At 52.2% G+C, this 20,802-nt stretch overlaps 6 protein-coding genes across 6 annotated transcripts; 4 read left to right on the top strand and 2 right to left on the bottom strand.

Annotated features, from left to right (window-relative positions):
* Window positions 1-275: 275 nt before the first annotated feature.
* Window positions 276-1,885, top strand: N7443_001912 (DNA primase subunit PRI2; the record flags this gene model as incomplete). Its single annotated transcript, XM_056881968.1, has 3 exons — window positions 276-465; window positions 518-1,068; window positions 1,121-1,885. 3 exons carry the CDS (start codon window positions 276-278, stop codon window positions 1,883-1,885), a joined length of 1,506 nt encoding a protein of 501 aa, XP_056743809.1.
* Window positions 1,886-2,538: 653 nt separating this feature from the next.
* On the top strand, window positions 2,539-5,195 carry sec23 (GTPase-activating protein SEC23; the record flags this gene model as incomplete). The annotated part of the gene is made up of 7 exons (XM_056881967.1): window positions 2,539-2,631; window positions 2,701-2,831; window positions 2,889-3,183; window positions 3,241-3,714; window positions 3,767-4,864; window positions 4,920-5,113; window positions 5,171-5,195. 7 exons carry the CDS (start codon window positions 2,539-2,541, stop codon window positions 5,193-5,195), a joined length of 2,310 nt encoding a protein of 769 aa, XP_056743808.1.
* A 314-nt stretch (window positions 5,196-5,509) lies between these two features.
* N7443_001910 (60S ribosomal protein uL11) lies at window positions 5,510-6,187 on the top strand (the record flags this gene model as incomplete). The annotated part of the gene is made up of 3 exons (XM_056881966.1): window positions 5,510-5,577; window positions 5,638-6,117; window positions 6,174-6,187. The coding sequence occupies exons 1-3, from the start codon at window positions 5,574-5,576 to the stop codon at window positions 6,185-6,187; spliced, it is 498 nt and encodes a 165-aa protein (XP_056743807.1). The 5' UTR covers window positions 5,510-5,573.
* A 3,014-nt stretch (window positions 6,188-9,201) lies between these two features.
* N7443_001909 (uncharacterized protein) lies at window positions 9,202-14,224 on the top strand (the record flags this gene model as incomplete). The annotated part of the gene is made up of 3 exons (XM_056881965.1): window positions 9,202-10,880; window positions 10,937-13,544; window positions 13,595-14,224. The coding sequence occupies 3 exons, from the start codon at window positions 9,202-9,204 to the stop codon at window positions 14,222-14,224; spliced, it is 4,917 nt and encodes a 1,638-aa protein (XP_056743806.1).
* A 2,911-nt stretch (window positions 14,225-17,135) lies between these two features.
* On the bottom strand, window positions 17,136-17,817 carry N7443_001908 (GTP:AMP phosphotransferase AK3; the record flags this gene model as incomplete). Its single annotated transcript, XM_056881964.1, has 3 exons — window positions 17,136-17,267; window positions 17,320-17,522; window positions 17,790-17,817. 3 exons carry the CDS (start codon window positions 17,815-17,817, stop codon window positions 17,136-17,138), a joined length of 363 nt encoding a protein of 120 aa, XP_056743805.1.
* Window positions 17,818-18,074: 257 nt separating this feature from the next.
* flbD (putative MYB family conidiophore development protein FlbD) lies at window positions 18,075-18,995 on the bottom strand (the record flags this gene model as incomplete). The annotated part of the gene is made up of 1 exon (XM_056881963.1): window positions 18,075-18,995. One exon carries the CDS (start codon window positions 18,993-18,995, stop codon window positions 18,075-18,077), a length of 921 nt encoding a protein of 306 aa, XP_056743804.1.
* Between the last annotated feature and the right edge of the window lie 1,807 nt (window positions 18,996-20,802).

Here is a 20,802-nt window from a genome sequence, read left to right as displayed (position 1 = left end):
AAAAAGAGGAAGAAGTACGATGGTGAAGACCCGGGGAAATGGGGAAATGGGGAAATGGAGATTCGGTGATGGGCAAAGCACGGGCAGTTCTTCACATGCATCTCAACTGTTGAGTAGTCGCCTGATTCTCAAGGCTAACAAGCCACCACAGTCACATGACATGGGGTCGCGCGGCGCGTGTCGCGTCGCCCAATTCGGTTTGATAACGAGGGATCTCCTAAGGTTGCCCAGCGCTCATCGCATTTCGGCATATTTCACGACTCCAACTCGTCACCATGATTCGACAGGATGCCCACCGTATCGACCCCAAACGCAGGAATACCATCGATCACAAAAAACGGCAATTCGCCGTACCTATCTACAAGCAGCAGGACTATCCGCATCGTCTGAATCTGTACGACACGCCGCCGACGGCTGAGATCACACTCGAGCAATTTGAGCAGTGGGCCATTGATCGGCTGAAGAGTATGCACTGCGCAACTCCAATTTCTTTCGGCAACTACTAACACCGACACAGTCCTCGCCGAAATCGAAGCATGCTCCTATCGCAACAAGTCCGCCGCGGAGACTGAACAGCATATCACACCTCTTCTCCAGAAATACCTCCCTCTATCCGCCAATACCTCTTCCTCTAATGGTGCCGCCGACCCGCGTCTGAAAAATGAGCGCCAAAAGGACCATTACTCACACTTTATCCTCCGCCTGGCCTTCTCTGCCACGGAGGACCTCCGCCGACGATTCGCCCGAGCCGAGACCATGCTCTTCCGCTTCCGCTTCCAGAAGGACGATTCGAGAGAACGTCGTGCTTTCATCGACAGTTTGAGTCTCGACTGGGATCCAGTAAGCGAATTTGAACGAAATGAAATTGCCGAGCACCTCGCGAGCGCAACACCTGGTTTGCAACGGGTGAGTGATGAGACGTGGTACAAAGTCGACTGGGAGAAAGTTCCCGAACTCGTCGAAAGACGATCAGTGTATATGCGGAGGGGCAAGGCCTATGTTCCCGGAAGAGAACAGTTGAGTATGATTATGGCGGAGTTCACTGCCCGCCTGGAACGCTCGCTTGAGGTATGCCTTAGCCATTGTGGGAGCCCGATGGTCTTTATCTAACAAATTATAGCTCACAAGCCGAGCACTACCCCGTCTAGATGAGGACGACCGCCTCACCCCCATCCTCAATCACCTTTCCAAGAACTTTGGCAGCGCCGAGTCTGTATACACCGAAAGCGAAGGACATGTCGACGGAGCGGAGATTAGAGCAAGCTCTATCGACGCGCTTTCTCAACATTTCCCACTGTGCATGCGCAGCCTACACATGAATCTGCGCAAGAACCACCACTTGAAGCACTTCGGACGACTCCAGTACACCTTGTTCCTCAAGGGCATTGGTCTCTCATTGGAGGAGTGTATTCTGTTCTGGCGCCAGTCTTTTAAGGGCAAGACCGACGACGAATTTAATTCTCAATACAAATACAACATTCGTCACGCCTACGGTGATGTGGGTGGTGATGTGAACCGCCGAGGCCGGGGATACGCTCCTTACTCCTGCCAAAAGATCCTTGGCGACAGCAACCCTGGCATTGGCCAAACTCACGGGTGCCCGTATCGCCACTACTCCGTTGACAACCTCGTTGGACTGCTACAGGCAACGGGCGTAAGCGACAAGGAAGTCCTACGAGGAGTGCGTGAGGACGTGGGCAAGCAACGATACCATATTGCATGCAACCGTGTCTTCGAGTCGACGCACAAGAACGAGATCAAAAAGGTCAAGGAGGACGGGACGTGGAGCCAAGCAGACTTGGATACAATCGTTCATCCGAATACCTACTTCAAGCGCAGCTACCTGCTGAAGCAGTTGGCCAAAGCTCCGAGCCGAGATTCTTGAGCATGTGAATTTTTTTTCTTCATGAAGTTACGCCCATCACGTGTGATGGCTGTTCAATTGGCGTTCGGGAAATGGATTGTACATAGAGGAAATAGGAAGTCTTGTTTTGTAATAGTATATTCATTATAGGCATAGTCATAATCCATAGAGCGGAAAGTTACGAGGGGTCTGTGACCACAGCTGATTCCCAGTGAATCCGAAAGGATCGGAACGACCTTTCAAAACCAGGTGCCCAGCAACGGGTCAAGTCGTTCTTCGCTCGACGCGGAAACAACTTCATCATTGAAAGGAGTGAAGTTGACAAATAAATGTTATATTCTGCGTTGGCGTGGAAGAAATATGGAAGAAAAATGAAGGGAGCGGGACGGCTTATAAGGGAAACGGATACGGTGACGGGTAGAGACCAGAAGCGTTGCAACTCTGGCCTTAATGGGGGTATCTCCTCACACAACTGCCTCAACTCCACCTTTGCGTTCGATCCCTTGTCATTCGGGGCTTACTTCCTGGGAACTGGGTTAAGCTCCGTCTTTCTTTTGTCTGTGCTTTGGAGTAGTCCGATTCCAACCTTACCGCGACTTGACTCGTCCGCTGTAACGAAACCCCCTCCTCCCCTTGTCAACACTGGACCGAGACCTCCACCGCCACCCGCTACGATGGATTTCGAGGCCTTGAAGGATCAATGGAGTGATGTGGAGGACCGCGATGGTATTCGACTGAGCTGGAACACGTTCCCGAGCTCTCGTATGGTGCGATAATTCCCTGAGGCTGCCTGCCCATGTCCAAGTGTCGCGTCATCCCTAACCCTGTATCTATAGGAAGCTTCTCGCCTGGTCGTCCCCATTGCTGCCGTCTACACCCCTCTGAAAGAGAAGCCGGATTCTCCATTGCTTCAATATGAACCAGTGACTTGCAAGCAGCCCTGTCGGGCAGTTCTCAACCCATATGCGTACGTGCCGTCGTTGTCTTTCCCCGGTCTTGCGGTAAACTGATACCCCCTGTTTAGCACCGTCGACATCCGCGCCCGGATTTGGATCTGCCCATTTTGTTTGATGCGCAACCCTCTTCCGCCTCACTATAAGGACATTACGGAGAACACGATACCCCCCGAGCTCCACCCGTCCAGCACCACGATCGAGTACCAATTGGCGCGGCCCGCTCCCGCTCCCCCGATCTTCCTGTTTGTTGTCGATACTTGCCAGGAGGATGACAGCCTGAAGGCTGTCAAGGACTCGCTCATCATGAGCTTGTCTCTGCTGCCGTCGAATGCGCTAGTCGGTCTGATCACCTACGGCACAATGGTAGGAGCAACAACCCCCGTCTAGGATAACAAGTTGAATACTGACTTTTGTCATTAGGCCCAAGTTCACGAGCTCGGATACACCGAATGCGCCAAGTCGTATGTCTTCCGAGGCAACAAAGACTATACCGCCAAGCAGGTTCAGGAGATGCTAGGCCTTGTTCAAGGCGTGCGCCCTGGCATGCCTCCTCAGCAACCGCAACGCCCTCCCCTCCCTCCGGCTGCCCGTTTCCTTCTGCCCGTTCAGCAGGCCGAGTTCCAAATCACCAACGTCCTCGAGCAAATGCAGCGTGACCCCTGGCCCGTCGCGAATGACAAACGTGCTCTTCGTTGCACCGGTGTGGCTCTGAGCGTTGCGGTTGGTTTGCTGGAAACCTCTTTCCAAAATGCTGGAGGCCGTATCATGAATTTTGTCAGTGGCCCGGCTACCGAGGGACCTGGTAATGTGGTTTCTCCCGAGCTGAAGGAGCCGATCCGTTCGCACCACGACATTGATCGCGACAACATCAAGTACTACAAGAAAGCCGTGAAGGTAAGACCCTTTGGATCTCAACTTCGTTTGTTCCATCTGACCAGCAATATAGTTCTACGACACCCTTGCCAAGCGCGCCGCAAACAACGGTCACATTGTCGATATCTTCGCCGGGTGTCTGGACCAGGTCGGTCTTCTGGAAATGAAGAACCTTTCCAACTACACTGGTGGTCACATGCTTCTTACGGACAGCTTCACATCGTCCCAGTTCAAGCAATCATTTGTCCGCGTGTTCGACAAGGACGCTAACGACAACCTTCTTATGGGTTTCAACGCATCTCTGGAGGTCCTCACAACCAAGGAGCTGAAAGTCACAGGTCTTATTGGCCATGCTATCTCTTTGAACAAGAAGTCGAGCTCTGTTGGCGAGACGGAATGCGGTATTGGTAACACATGTGCCTGGAAGATGTGCGGTATCGACCCATCATCCAGCTATGGTGTATACTTCGAGATCGCCAACCAGGGTGGCCCTGCCGCAGTGCAGCCCGGCCCTCAAAGAGGTATGATGCAGTTCTTGACATACTATCAGCACTCCTCTGGGCATTACCACCTTCGGGTGACTACCACTGCGCGTCCCCTCAGCGGGCCCGCAGGCGACCCGACTCTGGCACAGTCCTTCGACCAGGAGGCTGCCGCCGTGCTTATGGCCCGTATTGCCGTCTTCAAGGCTGAGGTGGACGATGGCCCAGATGTCTTGCGCTGGGTTGACCGCATGTTGATTCGACTGTGCTCGCGCTTCGCCGACTATCGGAAAGACGATCCTACATCATTCCGTCTGGAGAAGAACTTTACCCTTTACCCACAGTTCATGTTCCATTTGCGACGAAGCCAGTTCTTGCAGGTGTTCAACAACTCTCCCGATGAAACTGCTTTCTATCGCCACGTTCTTAACCACGAGGATGCTGGTGATTCCCTTGTCATGATCCAGCCCACACTGGACTCCTACTCTCTGGAGGTGGAGGGCAGCCAGCCCGTGCTGCTAGACTCTGCTTCCATTCAGCCCGCGCATATTCTCCTTCTCGACACCTTCTTTCATATCCTCATTTTCCATGGCGAGACCATTGCCGAGTGGCGCAAGGCTGGTTACCAGGAACAGGAGGGATACGAGAACCTCAAGGTGCTTTTGGAGCAGCCTAAGGAGGATGCCAGGGTTCGTGTCTCCACCTTTCCCTCTTCTTTCGGATTTCTTACTGATAGCTTTGCAGGAACTCATTGCCGACCGATTCCCTCTGCCCCGTTTCATTGTCTGTGACGCCGGTGGATCCCAGGCCCGCTTCCTTCTGTCCAAGCTGAACCCGTCAACTACTCACACCACCGGTGGATATGGCGGCGGCGTGTCCGCACAAACCATCTTTACCGATGACGTGTCGCTTCAGACATTTATGGATCACCTGATGAAGTGAGTCCTATCTTTTCCAACGAAGTCAGGTCCTTTACCTTTACTAACTGTTTCTAGACTTGCGGTGTCCGGTACTAGCTAGTTTTGTAATGAAAACGATAGCCATGAGAGCAAAGGGCGGTCTAACATCAACCCCTCGGGTCTTGTGTATCTTTAGCGGTGCTTTAAGCTCTTTTATTTTTTTATTTGCAAAATAGTTTGTAGTAGATTGAATGGATTGATACCAAGGCAACAAGGCAACAAGGCAACACTGAAAACACCTTGCCCGATCGGGTTGCCCATGGTCATGTGACTGGGGCTGTACCCTAATGTACCCCCTTTAACGGGTCTTTCGCTTAGAGCGCAAATTGGGTGGGTCCTTGAAGAACTTCTCATTAAATCCGACGCAACTTTTCTTTCCTTCTCCTTCATCCATCCCCTTCGACAATCCAAGGCAGATCGACTACCTCTCGCACTCGCCATGCGTGAGTATCATCCCCTTGGTCAGCCTTAATGGCGGCGGCTAATTTGTTTCTGTAAACCAGCTCCCAAGTTCGACCCCAGTGAGGTGAAGATCATCCACCTGCGTGTGACCGGTGGTGAGGTCGGTGCCCAGTCTGCTCTGGCTCCCAAGATCGGTCCCCTTGGTCTGTCTCCCAAGAAGATTGGTGAGGACATCGCCAAGAACACTGGTGACTGGAAGGGTCTCCGTGTGACTGTCCGCCTCACCATCCAGAACCGTCAGGCTGCTGTCTCCGTCGTTCCCTCTGCTTCCTCCCTTGTCATCAAGGCCCTCAAGGAGCCCCCGCGTGACCGCAAGAAGGAGAAGAACATCAAGCACAACAAGTCCGTTGCCTTCGACGAGATTGTTGAGATTGCCCGCATCATGCGCTCCCGCTCCATGGCCAAGTCTCTCCAGGGTACCGTCCTCGAGATCCTCGGTACTGCCTTCTCCGTCGGCTGCCAGGTCGATGGCCGCAGCCCCAAGGACGTCTCCGACGACATCCACGCTGGCGAGATTGATGGTGAGTTTTCATTCCCCCGTTCTCCATTGTTGACCAGTGTCTAATGATTTCCACAGTCCCCGAAGAGTAAATTACTCTCTAGAATGGGAAAGAGGTGGCTATCTGCTTTTGTAACAGCATTGTCTCCATAATGAAGGAGGTAGTTGCGAAATACGAATGTCCCCTCAACCAAAAAAGCAAAACATGTTCATGAGTCATGACCTTGATACCTTTTTCCTTCGCGTCTCTTGCGAATTTTCGAATGAAAATTGATCATTCGCATTTCCTTTCCGGTTGTATGCTTCTTTCCACTCCTGATCCTTCCATTCTTTCCTCTCGTTCTAGCCTCATGGCGACGAGGATGCTGGAAGTCGTACTGCCCCGATGCAGCCAATTCTCACCTCTTTCGAGGAACCTCCACAACACTCTGGCCCTTACCGTTCTTTCCTTGCGAGGATTGGACAATATACTGCGTGGTATAGGCTTATTTTAAGTGGAGGAGAGCAAATGATCCATTACTCACCGCGGTAGACGGAGTTCGGCCTTCTGGTCGGGCTCGGTGGCTACAGTGGTCCATATACGGGTCTACATCCCGAGTCTAAGATTCGCTCTGGTCTCTGTAGATTGTAAGCGCATCAGAACATACTGATCTGATTAAATGGTCCTGGTGGTTCGGGCATCTGGCAGTCAAGTCCTCCTATCAAATCAATAGCAATCGATGAAAGTTTAATTGTTTTTAATCTATCAATCCCTTTCCAATGAGGCCGCCGCTTCTTCGCATCCTGAGGTCGTGCAGGTAAATTCAGATCCCGGACATGGCGTTCCACTCCAATGCAGGTGGCTGCAAGGCTGTCCACGGGTGGGTGTCTGCAAGTATCGCTTCGTGCGGCACGACTGTCCACACAGGCCGGATAAGCACTTGGGGGGGGGGGGGGTATACGGCTCACATCAAAAGAAATCGAGGCTGCATGAATCAAATGCAGCGTAAAGTATTGGAATATTAGTATCCATTGCACCGGTATTCCAAATATGATCTCCCACGCAGGCCTCCCAGTATGCACTTTATATATATCTATCTCAGCAACCCAGTCTCACACAGCAGTGAGCTGTTTGCGCCATCATCAACTACAGGCTATCAGGATGATCTGAAACCAGCAAACGGCAATCAGAAACCAGCTGACAAATTTGACCAACTCATGACAAACAGGCCTCGAGCTACCGCTCGCTTGACGAGACACGGGGATTGGACCTGGAGCTGTGTACTGTTCACGGGCCTTGTCCGCAGTACCTGGTCGCTCCTCCAGGAAAAGAAGAGAAAAGAAGAAAGTGAAAAAAAAAAAAAAAAGGTGGAGCGTCAGCAAAGACCACGCAGCGCATCAGTAAGACCCAGGAGGCCGACTCCACATCCCCGACGATCATTGCTCGGATCCCCCCTGGCAAATCCGCTTGTTCGGCCATCCACTGGGGGTGGTGGGGACTTTGGGACGGGAGTTGCATCTCTGGTGGTCTATGATGTGCACGGTGACTCTTACTGTATTTAGTGTGCGCCAGCACTCCATCCTGGGTCACTAGGTCGGGGAATATCGATATTTGGACAAATGAACGTCAAGGGGGCTCTTTAATTAGCTGTACCTGTTTCCACCCCCCTCGGCGCCTTGTATCACCCGACTGGCATTGCAGACGTTGGGGCCCATACCTCGGTGGGGGGTGCTGAGTTGAGTTTGCCGATCCTCTGGGAGAGCAAAGTCGTGGTATGGAAGTTTTTCTTCCTTAGTGCGACCATGGAGCGATATGTCCATAACATAGCTGCCTAGCCACGTTCTGGGGAAATACGAGAGGGCTCAGGGAAAGTGGCGCTTATCAGACAAGAAAAGAAAAAGAAAAAGAAAAAGAAAAAGAAAAAGAAAAAGAAAAGAAAAAAAGAAAAAGAAAAAAAAAGACGAAAACATGAAATCTCAGAGGACAAGGATCGGGGCATCCTTGTAACCCCAGAAATCCACCGGGAAAGGGCAAGGATGCGGCGGAGAGCAAACAGGGGGCGCCTGTCACCGACAGGGAATTGGCGGTGGCTGCAGGGCGCCTAGAACTGAGATAAAGGTCTTGACCTAGTGTATGTAGATGGAGATGGAGATGGAGATGTAGATGAGGATGTGCATGTCAAGCAGTGAATAGGGTAAGATATCAGCGACGAGGTCTCGACTCGATCATCACAGCGGGGCGTCACCGATCCATGATTAGTCGCCCGGGCGGAACCTGCGGTCCACTGACGTTGTCTGAATGGAGACTCGGCCAGAGGGTTCAGCCGTTGGATCGAGTGGGTCGGTGGAGCTTAAGGTGCGACAGGGAATAAGATGGAAGATGAAGCTGAATAGGGGGCATCAGTACTGGGAACAGAGGGCTGAGAGAGTAGAGGAAAAGGCAAAAGGATAGAGAGAGAAGGATAGAGAGAGAAGGGTAGAGAGTGTAGAAGGGTAGAGTAGAGTATAGAGTAGATTAGAGTCGAGCCGAGTAGGAATTAAGAAGAAGTCGATGATGTGCCCTCCACTCGGCTTGGCTGGAGGCCCGCTATGTCTTTAATGCCTACTCCTCGACTCCTCTATTCCTAATCCTAATCCTCTTCCTCTTCCTCGCTATATTCTACTGTATTCTTCCCCTCTCCTTCAATCTCCCCTTCTCTCCTTCTCTCCTTCTCCCCCTCCCCCCCCCCTCTCCCTCTCTTGTAACTATTCTCCTTCCTTTCCCAATTCTTGCCAAGATCGCCTGCATATCATTGCCCCCCTCCCTCTCCGTCTCGGCCGCTAGCAGATCACCGCGCCGCGCTCCTCCCTTGCGTCCGCCTTGATATCGAATCTTGTTCGATTTGGTCTCTCCTATTTCGTCCCGACCTTATCACCCTGCGGTCCCCTCCATGACGATACTGTGAGCCACCTTGCTCATCTCGAAACTGTGTGGCCATACCCATAATGAGGTGTCGGAAACGCTTCAAGGATGCTTGTTGATTACCTACTCGACTGATTCTAATCATTTTCCCTCGATCGCCTCAGCTATCCTGGTCGTGAAGGAGACGGACCGTGGTGGTCGAGGTGGTGAATGAGAGAGAAAAAGATGTTTCCGACCGTCGCGACCTTCCCTTCGGTTCAGCCGCACCACCTTCACCACTATCCCGCACACGATGCCATACATCAGCCTTCCTACGACGTGAACGACCCCGCTTACTACTCTCATAATGACCCTTCTATACCCAATTTTAATCCCATATCTCGCTCGCGCCTGCAACTGCCGCATCCCGTCCAACGCCTCGACCCCCGCGATACCACAGGCTCGAATTCGAACGCAAACGCCGCCGGAGAACATGCGCTGAGGAGGAAGACCCCAAATGGGACTCTCGCTGCTGGCTATGACGGTACCCCTGGGGACACCACTATTCAGCCAGCGACGAAGCATATCCTGGTTTCGCCGCTCGAGTCCGGGCAGTTTCTTCACGCGCAGACGGCCCTGCCGGACAACTGGCAGCCATATTCCCTCGACCAGGCCGCGTCGAAGCACATGAACTTCCCACCCGTTTTCAAAAACGAGGCCGGAAACCCGATTGCCGCAGGTGAGGTGATCCAGGATGTGAACGGCACCAGCTGGGTTCGTCCTGTCAACTATCCCCCGGGGATCGACTCGGTGCTTAATCAAAGCTTGCCCCTCTATGGAGGTCAGCGTTTTCTTCTGCATAATGGGGCCTATATTCCGACCGTTCTCCCTGCGACTTTGCAGCAGTGTGTTGGGCCGACGGCGTCTGCTGGCTCTGGCCCATTTGGTCCATACTGGCCAGACGGTGCTTACATTCCCTACCGCCCCGTAGCATATCGCGACTCGCGTTTCGGCCCACCTAGTCCAAATGAGCAGCCTCAGCCTCTCTTCGATATCAACCATCAGGCCTTCAACCAGCCACAGATTCCGCTGAACAGTCGCGCGGACTCGGGACTTGCGTGGGGGCAAAATGCACCTGGGATTCCTCCCCAGGATCCTCTCATGAAAGCATTTCCTCCACGACACTCGGAGCATCTACCCTTCCATATCCGTGCCAACCGATCCGTCTCATCCTACCCGAATCCTCTCAACAATGAACCTATGCCCTGGACTGCTCGCCCTTCAACCCACGGATTCCAACCCCCGGGACCAGCGGTAGCTGCAAACACGGAGTTCAAAGAAAAGATTATGTCTTGGGCGCATAGTGTCTATGTTGATCTTCTCGCGACGATTCACCAGGCTCGCCGAAACAGCCTATCGAACGGAGGTGCGGATGGTCAGAATCCTCGTTTCCTAAAACCGGCCATCTACCCCAAGCCTCCGCGTCAACCAGGCCTCGATTTCTCACAAAGCACCAGTCCCGAACTCCACCGTCACAATAGCTACCCATCCAGTCAATTTGATGTACAAAGGCAGAAATTGGGTCTTTTGGCGAACTCACGGATGGCGGATCCCTCAGTGATCATTCAGGGTCGACGTCCATCATTGAACCAATTTTCTCAAGCCCATCGTGGATCAGACTCACAGATGCGTGATGTTGGGCGCTTTCCAGGCGCATCCGGTCCTCGATTCTCCAACAGTCTTTTCAACGACGGGTCTCCAGTTAACAATGCAGCATCCGCTTTGGAAATGTTATCTCATTTATGTATGGAAAGCCATTGGGAGTGGACGGATGGTATTCTGCTTGGTGGCTGCCTGGCTTATGGCTTGGGTGATTACAACAAAGCCATGCGTTGGTATTCTCGCATTATCGCACGCGATTCAACGTGAGTATCTGTGTATCCTCCAGCCCTTTCGCTTGATACTAACTTTACGAACACAGACATGTAGAGGCCATCTCTAACCTTGCTGCTACGCTGCTAGCCCTGGATCGGCGAGAGGAAGCCTTGCAAAATTGGCTTCGTGCCGTGAAGCTACGCCCGAGTTTCTTCGAAGCTGTAGAGCACTTGATAGGTCTTTTGTGCAGCAGCCACCGTGGCAAAGAAGCCGTCAACATAATTGACTTTGTCCAGTCTTCTCTTCGTCATCCAAAGGATGGAGATTGTTTCAAAACGGACGAGCATGCTAGTGAACCCGAGAGCGATGCCGAGAGCAACGTTTCTGATGCCTGCATGTATGATAAGGCATCCTTCGATTATGATGACGATATGGGACGTGTCCCGACCTTGAATTTGGGCTCGCCAGGTGCCACGCCTGTCGGCTTTGCCACGAGTGGATATGCCATCCCAGGCTCGGATAATGGGAGAATGCTCGCTCTGACCCACGCCAAGGGAAATATGCTCTATGCTCTTGGCGACAACGCTGGTGCTGCGACCGCGTTTGAAGATGCCGTCTTGATTGCCGCTGGAAGAAGGCGACACGGTGTTCAGAGTCTCATCAAACAGATCTTTGCCGCCTTCTCTCCCGGGTCGAGTAACGGCTATCAACAGCCAGAGTCAGATTCAGGCGAGAGCGTGCTTCTGTACCCGGATAGAGCTTTGCAGACTGCCAAGCTCGTGTTCCGGGCAAGCAATGGTACGCCGCCTGGTCTCGGGTACGTCGCCGAGGGCATCTCCAGAAATGCTGCCATCTCAACTACTAGCAACTCTCTGCTTTCCCTTGCCAAGATTTATCAGGATGGGATGTCGACTGTCTCGTCCAGTGCGCCGAGATCTGCACCTGGCGTCCGGGATATACTCGCCCTCTACTACCTCTCGCTCTCCCTGCAGCCGAGTCCCTCCACTGCTAACAACGTTGGTATCCTGCTCGCTGGGATCCAGAATAATCCACCGGCTCGAGGACTGATTCGTCCCAATGGCGAGAGCCAACATCCCGAGATTCCTGGCGTCATACCTGGAAGTGGCATTTCCCTTGCACTGGCATACTACAACTATGGTTTGCATCTCGACTCTCGCCATGCCCACCTTTACACTAATCTGGGCAGTTTGCTCAAGGACATTGGACAGCTTCAGGCTGCCATTAAGATGTACGAGCAAGCTGTCCAGTGCGATGGCAAATTTGATATCGCTCTCGCCAACCTTGCCAATGCTGTTAAGGATGCCGGGCGGGTGAATGATGCGATTTCTTACTACAAGCGCGCTGTCAAGGTGAACCCTGAATTCGCAGAAGCCGTGTGTGGGCTGGCCAATGCGCTCAACTCAGTTTGCAATTGGGTCGGTCGTGGTGGTATTGTCCACGGACAGGGCTTCCATGATAGATGGCATGTGGATGACAAGGGAATGCTGCGAGACGCTCAGAGTCACGATACTGGTGCCGGCTGGATCAAGCGAGTTGTCGATATTGTCGATCGACAACTTCGTGAAGGCGAGTACTGGGGTCGTGGACTGCTGACACCAAGCACAGCTGAGCAATTGTGTGCTCAGCTGGCCACGGCATTGGACTCTGGCCGCTTTGCTTCTAGTCGGCAGTCGTCCTTGGTCGAGGTTCTCCAGTCGTGGGCAGGGCAGAAATGGGAAGGATCGCGCGTTGTCCGACTTATTGAGCGTGCAATCCGATCTATCACATGGCAATGGTACCAGGACCGCTATGTCTATGGCAAGGACTATCCTGCTTCCAAATACCGTCGGCCGCAGCTTCCAGCATCGCTCACTGCGCCTAACGCGCCAACGGTCCTGCCTTTCCACACTTTCACCTGTCCGCTATCTGCAAAACAGATTCGACAAATTTCACAGCGTAATGGTCTCAGGATCTCATCATCAACCCTACGGCTGCCATGGCTCCCGAGCACAGTGTACCGGCCCCCGTCGCCGCCAAAACCTTACCTCAAAGTTGGTTATGTTTCGTCGGACTTCAACAATCATCCTCTGGCGCATTTGATGCAATCGGTGTTTGGATTGCACAATATAAAGAAAGTGAAGGCATATTGCTATGCTACTACAGCCAGTGACAAGTCTGTTCACCGCCAGCAGATTGAGAAAGAAGCTCCCGTTTTTCACGATGCGAGTGGATGGTCGGTTGACCGGTTGGTCCGGCAGATTGTTGACGACGGAATTCACATCCTAATCAACTTGAACGGATACACTCGAGGAGCTCGGAACGACGTATTTGCCGCCCGGCCTGCGCCCATCCACATGTCGTTCATGGGATTTGCCGGCACTCTTGGTGCCGAGTGGTGCGACTACATCCTTGCTGATCAAATATCGATCCCGCCTGAGACTTTGAGCCCCAGTCAACGGACCACGCGCATCGAGGATCGTATTCTTGAGAAGGATAACGGCGAAGACCTCGATGACTGGGTTTATGGCGAGAAGATCGTCTATACTCGTGATACCTTCTTCTGCTGTGATCACCGACAGAGTGCACCGGATGCAGGAGAACGAATACTCTCATGGGATGAGGAGCAGACCCGGCGCTGGAAGATGCGGAAAGAGCTGTTCCCTAAGCTCAGCGATGATACCATCATTCTCGGCAATTTCAATCAGCTGTATAAGGTGAGACTCGACGACCAAACGTTCATTTTCAGCCGCTAACAAGTCACCAGATTGAACCCACGACGTTTAGAACGTGGTTGCGCATTTTGGCACGCATCCCCAATGCCGTTCTTTGGCTGCTCCGGTTCCCAGAAACTGGCGAGCAGAATCTTCGAGATATTGCCAAGGCTTGGGCCGGCGACGAAACGGCCTCAAGGATTATCTTCACCGATGTAGCACCAAAGAACACGCATATTGCGCGAGCGAAAATTTTGGATCTATTCCTCGATACACCCGAGTGCAATGCACACACGACAGCCACCGACGTTCTTTGGAGTGGAACGCCGTTGCTGACCCTCCCACGATACAAATATAAGATGTGTTCACGCATGGCGAGCAGCATTCTTAGCAGCGCGCTCCCCAAAACCGAAGCCGGGCAGCAAGCGCGCGAGGAGCTGATTGCTTCGTCGGACGACGACTACGAGACTAAGGCGATTCGACTCTGCATTGATTTACAGTACATACCGGGCGGCGAGGGCCGATCGCACGGCCGTCTGGCAGACATGCGACAGATGCTGTTTATGCAGCGACATAACAATAAGTTGTTCGACACGGCGCGCTGGGTGCGTGACCTAGAAGACGCCTACGAAGCGGTGTGGGCGCAATGGGTGAAGGGCGAAGAAGGCGATATCTGGTTATGATATGCACAGCGAAATATACCCCTTGAGCGATTTTTTTTTTTTCTGTGGTTTTCATCTGGGTCATCATGCTGGATATGGACTTGGGACTTTGGAGTTGGATTTGATGTATACGTATGAAATCATGGGACGCGCCGGGATTTTCGATTCTCTATAGATTAGGTCTATACACTGTTCATTCGGTCTTAGTGAGACCGGAAATACATTCTTTCCATTGGCAATCACGGGATTTGAACTATCTACCATGGTGGTCGCACCGTGAATAAGACTCAAATACATTCTTTCCATTGGCAATCACGGGATTTGAACTATCTACCATGGTGGTCGCACCGTGAATAAGACTCAGCACTTTTTTCTTTTCCAGATGTCACATCTGGCAGTGTGGTCATGATCACCACTAAACTTCCTAAACGCCTGCCTTCTCGGCGTAGTATAGCGAAATGGACCTTTGAATGGACCTCCGACCCTTGCCACTCAATTCTTCGACTTCAGCCGATCACAGAATCCACCGTGTCAGGACATGCACAGTCCTGACTGATCCCAAGATTGAATCATTACGACTTATACACCTACCTATGTCGGCATAGCATCAGTACATGGTACTCCCTAGATAGTGAAACGCAGATCGACGAAGGATAGCATCTCCCAGATCTGCGGCCCTCAGCCAGGAGCACCGAACCCAAAAAAAAAAAAAAAAAAAAAAAACACAACTACGCAGTCTATTCCTGTCGAATCGGCTCAACGGCCTCTATACCTCTTCCCAAGTATGGGTACTCAACCAGATGGGGTAACAGAGTGCGAGCCCATATCCCCAAAGAAGCAGGTGTTGTAGGATCGTCGTCTAGAACCTATAATCGAAAGCATGGAAGACTCAAAAATGAAGCTGGCCGGGACATGTCAGCGCCACGCCACCAGAAACTCATTCTCCTTCCATGGTAGCTGATACTGGCACTACAGTTAGGCTCACCGGTTTACTAGTAACTATTCCTCTAGTGGGCCCGGTGTCTGACTCGTGCCGAAGCCCTGAAACTGAATGTTCTATTCTCCTACGCTTGATGTCGGAGCTGACCCCATTACCCCCCCCCCTGACAGAGGTGGGGGGACATCTGACGTTCTAAACATTACAAAAAGTAGAACCCACTTGACACCAAGACGGGCGCAATATGGCCCAAGTGTATGCACCAGCCAGTGCACACGCCAGCGGCTGGTCTATTCTATTCTATTCTATTCTATTGTAATGTATTTCAAATATCCATGTCTCAGAGATGGCACCTGCCCGGCTAAGTGCCCAGCCATGTAGTCAAGCCAAGACTAGGAGGTGATTGCTGTGGGTCCCTGCGCTTTCAGGTGAATAGATAGTATAGTGTCTTCCCGCGTACAGAGTGCCTATTGAGGCAAATGGACCAGATCTACCGATCGATCGGAGCCTTAATCTCGAGCAGTCGCGCATCCCGGTAGGCGGGTACCTTTGCACGCTAGACTGGTTATAGAATAATGTGCAGATGGCACCGAGATCCTCCGTCGTCCAATCAGCGGGTGCAACTCGGAATTTGAAATCTCATGGACTGTGCCTTCCAGTTCCAGTTCCAGTTCCAGTTCCAGTTCCCGTTGGCTTGTGCTGAATATAGTTTGATACTTTGAAGAAAAAGGGGTAGAGGAGATTAATCATACTTTTCTTTGGAGAGGATCGATCAGTGGTACAGTGGTACGCTAAGCTACGAACAGACCCCACGAAGATGTCCCCACGACCATTGGAAGAAACAAAGAAACCCGGGTACCAGGATCGACGTATCGAGTCTGGATATTGAGACTCGCGCCAGGGTTGCTGAGTCGGGTGAGGGCTAGTGTCGATCTTAGGATCCTAGGATCCTAGGATCCGGTGGATTGGAACGCAACGGCCGAACTGGAACTAATACTCGAACTGGTACTAGGACCCCGCTATGTATTGTCACTGCTAGTATTCTCCTGTAATCCCCCCCCTCGATGCCTCCCCGTTGCACCCACACTCAGCCAAAGATCGGATCACCCCCTGATCCAGTCATGGGCGGACCATGGATCCAGCCCTCAACGGCCCGTGTGTGTGCGTGTGTGTGTGTGGCCAAATTACATATTACTTACCTAGGCAAGTGACACGATACCCGGATATTTAGAAGCCTTGGCACGTCATGAATTCTGATTCTGGCGCCGATAACGCCGACACCGACACCGACGCCGACGCTAGTAACGGTCGACCTAAGACCAACTTTCTTCTCTGCAATCGTCACGAGCGGGACTAAGTGGATATGTTTTCCCGGGATTCTATCTACTCCAAGTGGGATCAAGACAAGTCTACGTCCCGTTCCAACGGTGTTTGATCTCTGCCGTGCCAGGGGGGGGCTGAGCTGGAGCTGAGGTTATAGATTACCGGACAATTACTGTACATTCCAAATACTCACACTTCCCGCTATTGTGCGATCAGCGTGAGGTTCTGTACTCTGATTCGACCAGACGGCATTTCCATATCACGCAGACACACTATAGACACTATTTGTTCGGTCTGGCTGGCTGAAAGGCTGCCGTAGCTGAGTGAACGACGTACAGGGGCATGCAACGTGGAATACCTGAGGTACTAGCCAGAGAAATAAAGAGAGAGAGAGAGAGAAAATAGAAAATAGAAAATAGAAGATAAAATATAAAATATAAAATATAAAACTATAAAATAAATAAAGGAAAAAAGAAGAAAAAAAAAGAGAACAAGAAACGCCTCCCTCCAAAAAAAAAAAAAAAAAAAAAAAAAAAGGGCCAAGACCAAGCTACAGTAAACGAACTCTCGATCGCACGGGCACAGTGGGGATCTGAACAGAACAAGGTAAAAAGCACATCGGCCACAGCCGGGCGGGAAAACAAGTCCGTGGTATGCAGCCCGCCCCGCCGTTCATTCCGTCAGAGGTGACCAGTCCGATCGATGCATCAGGCGATTGGCCACCGGCCCTTGCACGACACGAACGGGGTTCAGCGTCACGTCTGACTCGTTCCGAAACGAGGCGAGTGCAGCGATCGCGACAGACTGGTTGGTGGCGCCCGTTGGAGGTTGGGGTCTGCTGCAGCTGCGGACGAACCTCGTTTAAACTTTGGCCTACTTTGCTCTCGTCTCGTTTTCCCGTTTTCCCGTTTTCTCGCTCGTCTGTGTGCTCGTCCTGCTTTTCGTCACGGTGCAGACGGTGTTGGGCGATTGAGCCGGCGTGCGTCTGGAGTGGGATCCCTTGCGTGGTGGCCTCGTGAACGGGTGCATTCCTCAGGAGAAGGATGGCCTTGTCCCTGTCTGGAGTTGACGATGAAACGGGCTGACGTAGGGTCAACGGGACCTGTCTGGCTTGCCTTCATTGTGGTATTGTGGTATTGTAGTATTGCAATATTGCAGTATAGTGCTGTAGTATCTAGTACAGTAGTATTAGAATCTAGCACTGTACGATTCTAGGATAACAGCTTCGCAGGACTCTAGACTACATGGCTCCAAGAAAGGTTCAAGTCGAAAACACTGAATTTTGACAGGGGTATTATGCTATCCAATAGAAACATCCAGGCGTACCTCGAGTCTCACCAAACTCCCAGAACATGATGAACCCAATTATATAGGCCCCGCTTGACCGAAATGAAAGAGAAAAAAAAACACCCATATTTTGAGTTCCGAGTCATGATGATACACATTAGAGTACAAAGGAGAGTTGACCAAAGGGGGAATAGAGCGAGTGTGGGGGGGGGGGTGTGGGCACATGTACAAACGGCCGGGCTCGACATCGTGTCGGGCCCAAGGGGAATAGAATATGTAAACAGAAAAAACGAAAATCGTAAAAGTCGTCACATCGATATGCTCTTAGTTGAGCAGATTGTTGACTCCCATCCGCGTATCGCGGGGGGTTTCTGGCCTTGGCCAGGCCGTGGGCACATCTGTAGGCTGGTGCCATGAGGCGAGAGTGGGCTGGTGCTCCATCCACCGCCGCTTGGAGGCAATCTCGGAGAGGGATTCGAGCGAACGAGCTGGGTAGCTGGGAGAGTCCTCGACCACCTGCACCGATGTACTCGGGCGCCGGGCATCGTATTGTGAGACGATGGGCAGAGGAAGCATCTGTGGGGATGGAAGGGTGCGGGGAGAAGAGGAGCAGACGGAGTTCTGGTCCGAGACCATTGAAGGAGGTTCGATCGAGGTGGCGTTGGAGGCCTCTGAAAAGGCCGGGGAAGTCAAGGGCGTTTCGATGGGGCGGTTGATCGAAGGCAGAGTATAGATCGGAGACAGTTGACGGGCGGTGGAAACGGACTCGCGACGGGAGAAGGTCTCGGACTTGACGGGCGAGTCCGCCCAAGCACGAGTCGAGAAGCGTGGCCGGGACGGGCTCACAACGGAGGCGCGGGCATAAGGGGCCTCGATGCGGCCGCCGAAGGTGCGAGAGGCGGTTGGTGTTGACAGACCACGGCGTTTGCGGTTCATGCTGCCATTCCACCAGTTCTTGACGGCGTTGTCACTGCGGTTCCCCAGACGGCGGGCAATCTCGGCCCAGCGCTTGCCCATTTCGTTGACCATGCGTTCGATCATCAGCCCCTCGTCGGAAGAGATAGGCTCACGGTTGAGCGACGGTTTAAGGTTTTGGTGAAAGCGTTCCCGGCATTGTTTGGGCGAGCGGTAGGCCATGTGCTGGGAGATACGAACCCAGTTGTTGGGGCCTTGTTCACGAACGAGTTGCAGAAGAAGCTGATCTTCTTCGGGGACCCAAGGTCCACGACGGTGAGCGGGAGCCATGTAGAAGTGTTGGGAGGAAGAGAGGTGAAGGATGATAGGGTGATGGTGAAGTAAGGACGAAGACAAGCCACCAAGAGCAGCAGGCGATAATTATATCTGCAACCCAGGGGGACGGGTCCAAGAAAAATGGCCAGCTCCACCCGCACACGCTATGGGAAGAAGATCACGATCCAAGATCTCGGAGCTGACAGTTCGGAACAATACACGTATTGACGCATGTGTATTATTTACTGGTACGCTCCACCAGGTCCCCCATGGCTCACAGGAGATCACAATAAACATCGGACACCCTCGCACTCCTCGCACTCCTCGCACTCTCGCTCCAAAAATCGAACCAAAAAAAAAGAAAATCACCCGGTTCATTCATCATGTTCGACCGGAATAAATTGTTTTTTTAATTTTAATTTTATTCTTTCTTTCTTCCCATCACCTAATCCGATCAAATGGAAGGAACAAAGACAAAATGCTCCGGGGATCGTCAGCACGACCCGGGAATCCAGGCTGAGGAATACCGTAATGATCGGAGGGGATCGACCCTGAGCCCCGTTGTTGGAATTCCAAATCACTGCCCGCGCTAAAGGAAGCTATTTTTTAAAATCGTCCGAGCGTAAATAAATCGAAATAAATCCCAAAAGGGACTGTGCGGTAACCACACTAGTACCCTACTCTAGTAATCTTCAGTGCAGACCCATGGTGTCGGTAACGCAAGAGCAAAGGGGGTCTAGGAATGATGTTTGAGGGGCATCCTGGTCCGGGGGAAGGAGTCTATATACATAGGCATCTAGTAGGGTACATCATCTTCAGACCATGACTATCTACTAGATGTCTTTACTCGGTGTGAAGCCCTGAGTATATTCCTGAGTATACCAGTATACGAGTCTACGCGTCCCCCCTGACCATATAGCTATAGCCATAGCCATAGCCATAGCCATAGCCAGGGGTAGATCTCGCTTCCGAAACTGTCAAGCGAGCGGTTAGGAGGGTCGTTCCCCAGTCCTTTCTCAGCCAGCCCATGCACGACACTCCGTCCGATCGTGTCCGATCCACGTACAACCTAGCCCTTTCGTCCGTTCATTGGCTCAATCGGCGGCTTCCAGAGCTCCCACGGCAGCCCACCGTGGATCCCGAGCTCGGATCGTGTTGACAAATTCCCTATACACGCTGAAGACAATTGAAATATGGGGAAATTCCTGACTCAACGGCAACTCCGTCAGGAGCTGACAATGACATGCCCCCCCCCCCCCCGAGCAAGTCCGACAGGAATGTGGATCGAGCGTTATACTCCTTTTTTTGGCCTTTACAAATTCTCCATTTTCTATTCTCTCTGGGGGGTTTTTTTTGATATCTGATTCGGACGTTGTGCCTTGCAGACTAGACGGTCTCTTAGATCCAATCGTCCCGTCATCACCGTGACGGCCTCCCGTCTCCCCCCTTCTACAGTATCCCGTCATCTTGACCTGCAGGAACTCGCCTCCGCTTATGCAGAGAGAAGAACCAAAAAAAAAGGAAAAAAAAAGAAAAAAAGAAAAAAAGAAAAAAAAAAAAACGATGCATGGACCACCTGCCATCTGTCACTATGGCATGGGCGATCCCTGTGACGTGATGTGTTGACTGCAGGCCGATCTGATCGTCTCTCGGCTGCGCGCAATGCCCCCCTGGTAACCAATCTATTTCCCGTCTCCTTCTTCCCACTATTCCCACCCTAACGCCCTGGTGTACCGGGCTTGGGATACATCACACTCGATCGAGGCTAGAGAGATCGCCGTTCTGTGGGATTCCCCTTTTGGGAGACTCGCATCTGGCCCTC

This window comes from Penicillium atrosanguineum (genome assembly GCF_028827265.1).
Source record: "Penicillium atrosanguineum strain IBT 20685 chromosome Unknown utg000002l_segment0_segment0, whole genome shotgun sequence".
Lineage (NCBI taxonomy): Eukaryota > Fungi > Ascomycota > Eurotiomycetes > Eurotiales > Aspergillaceae > Penicillium > Penicillium atrosanguineum.
This window is presented reverse-complemented; position numbering and strand designations above follow the sequence as displayed.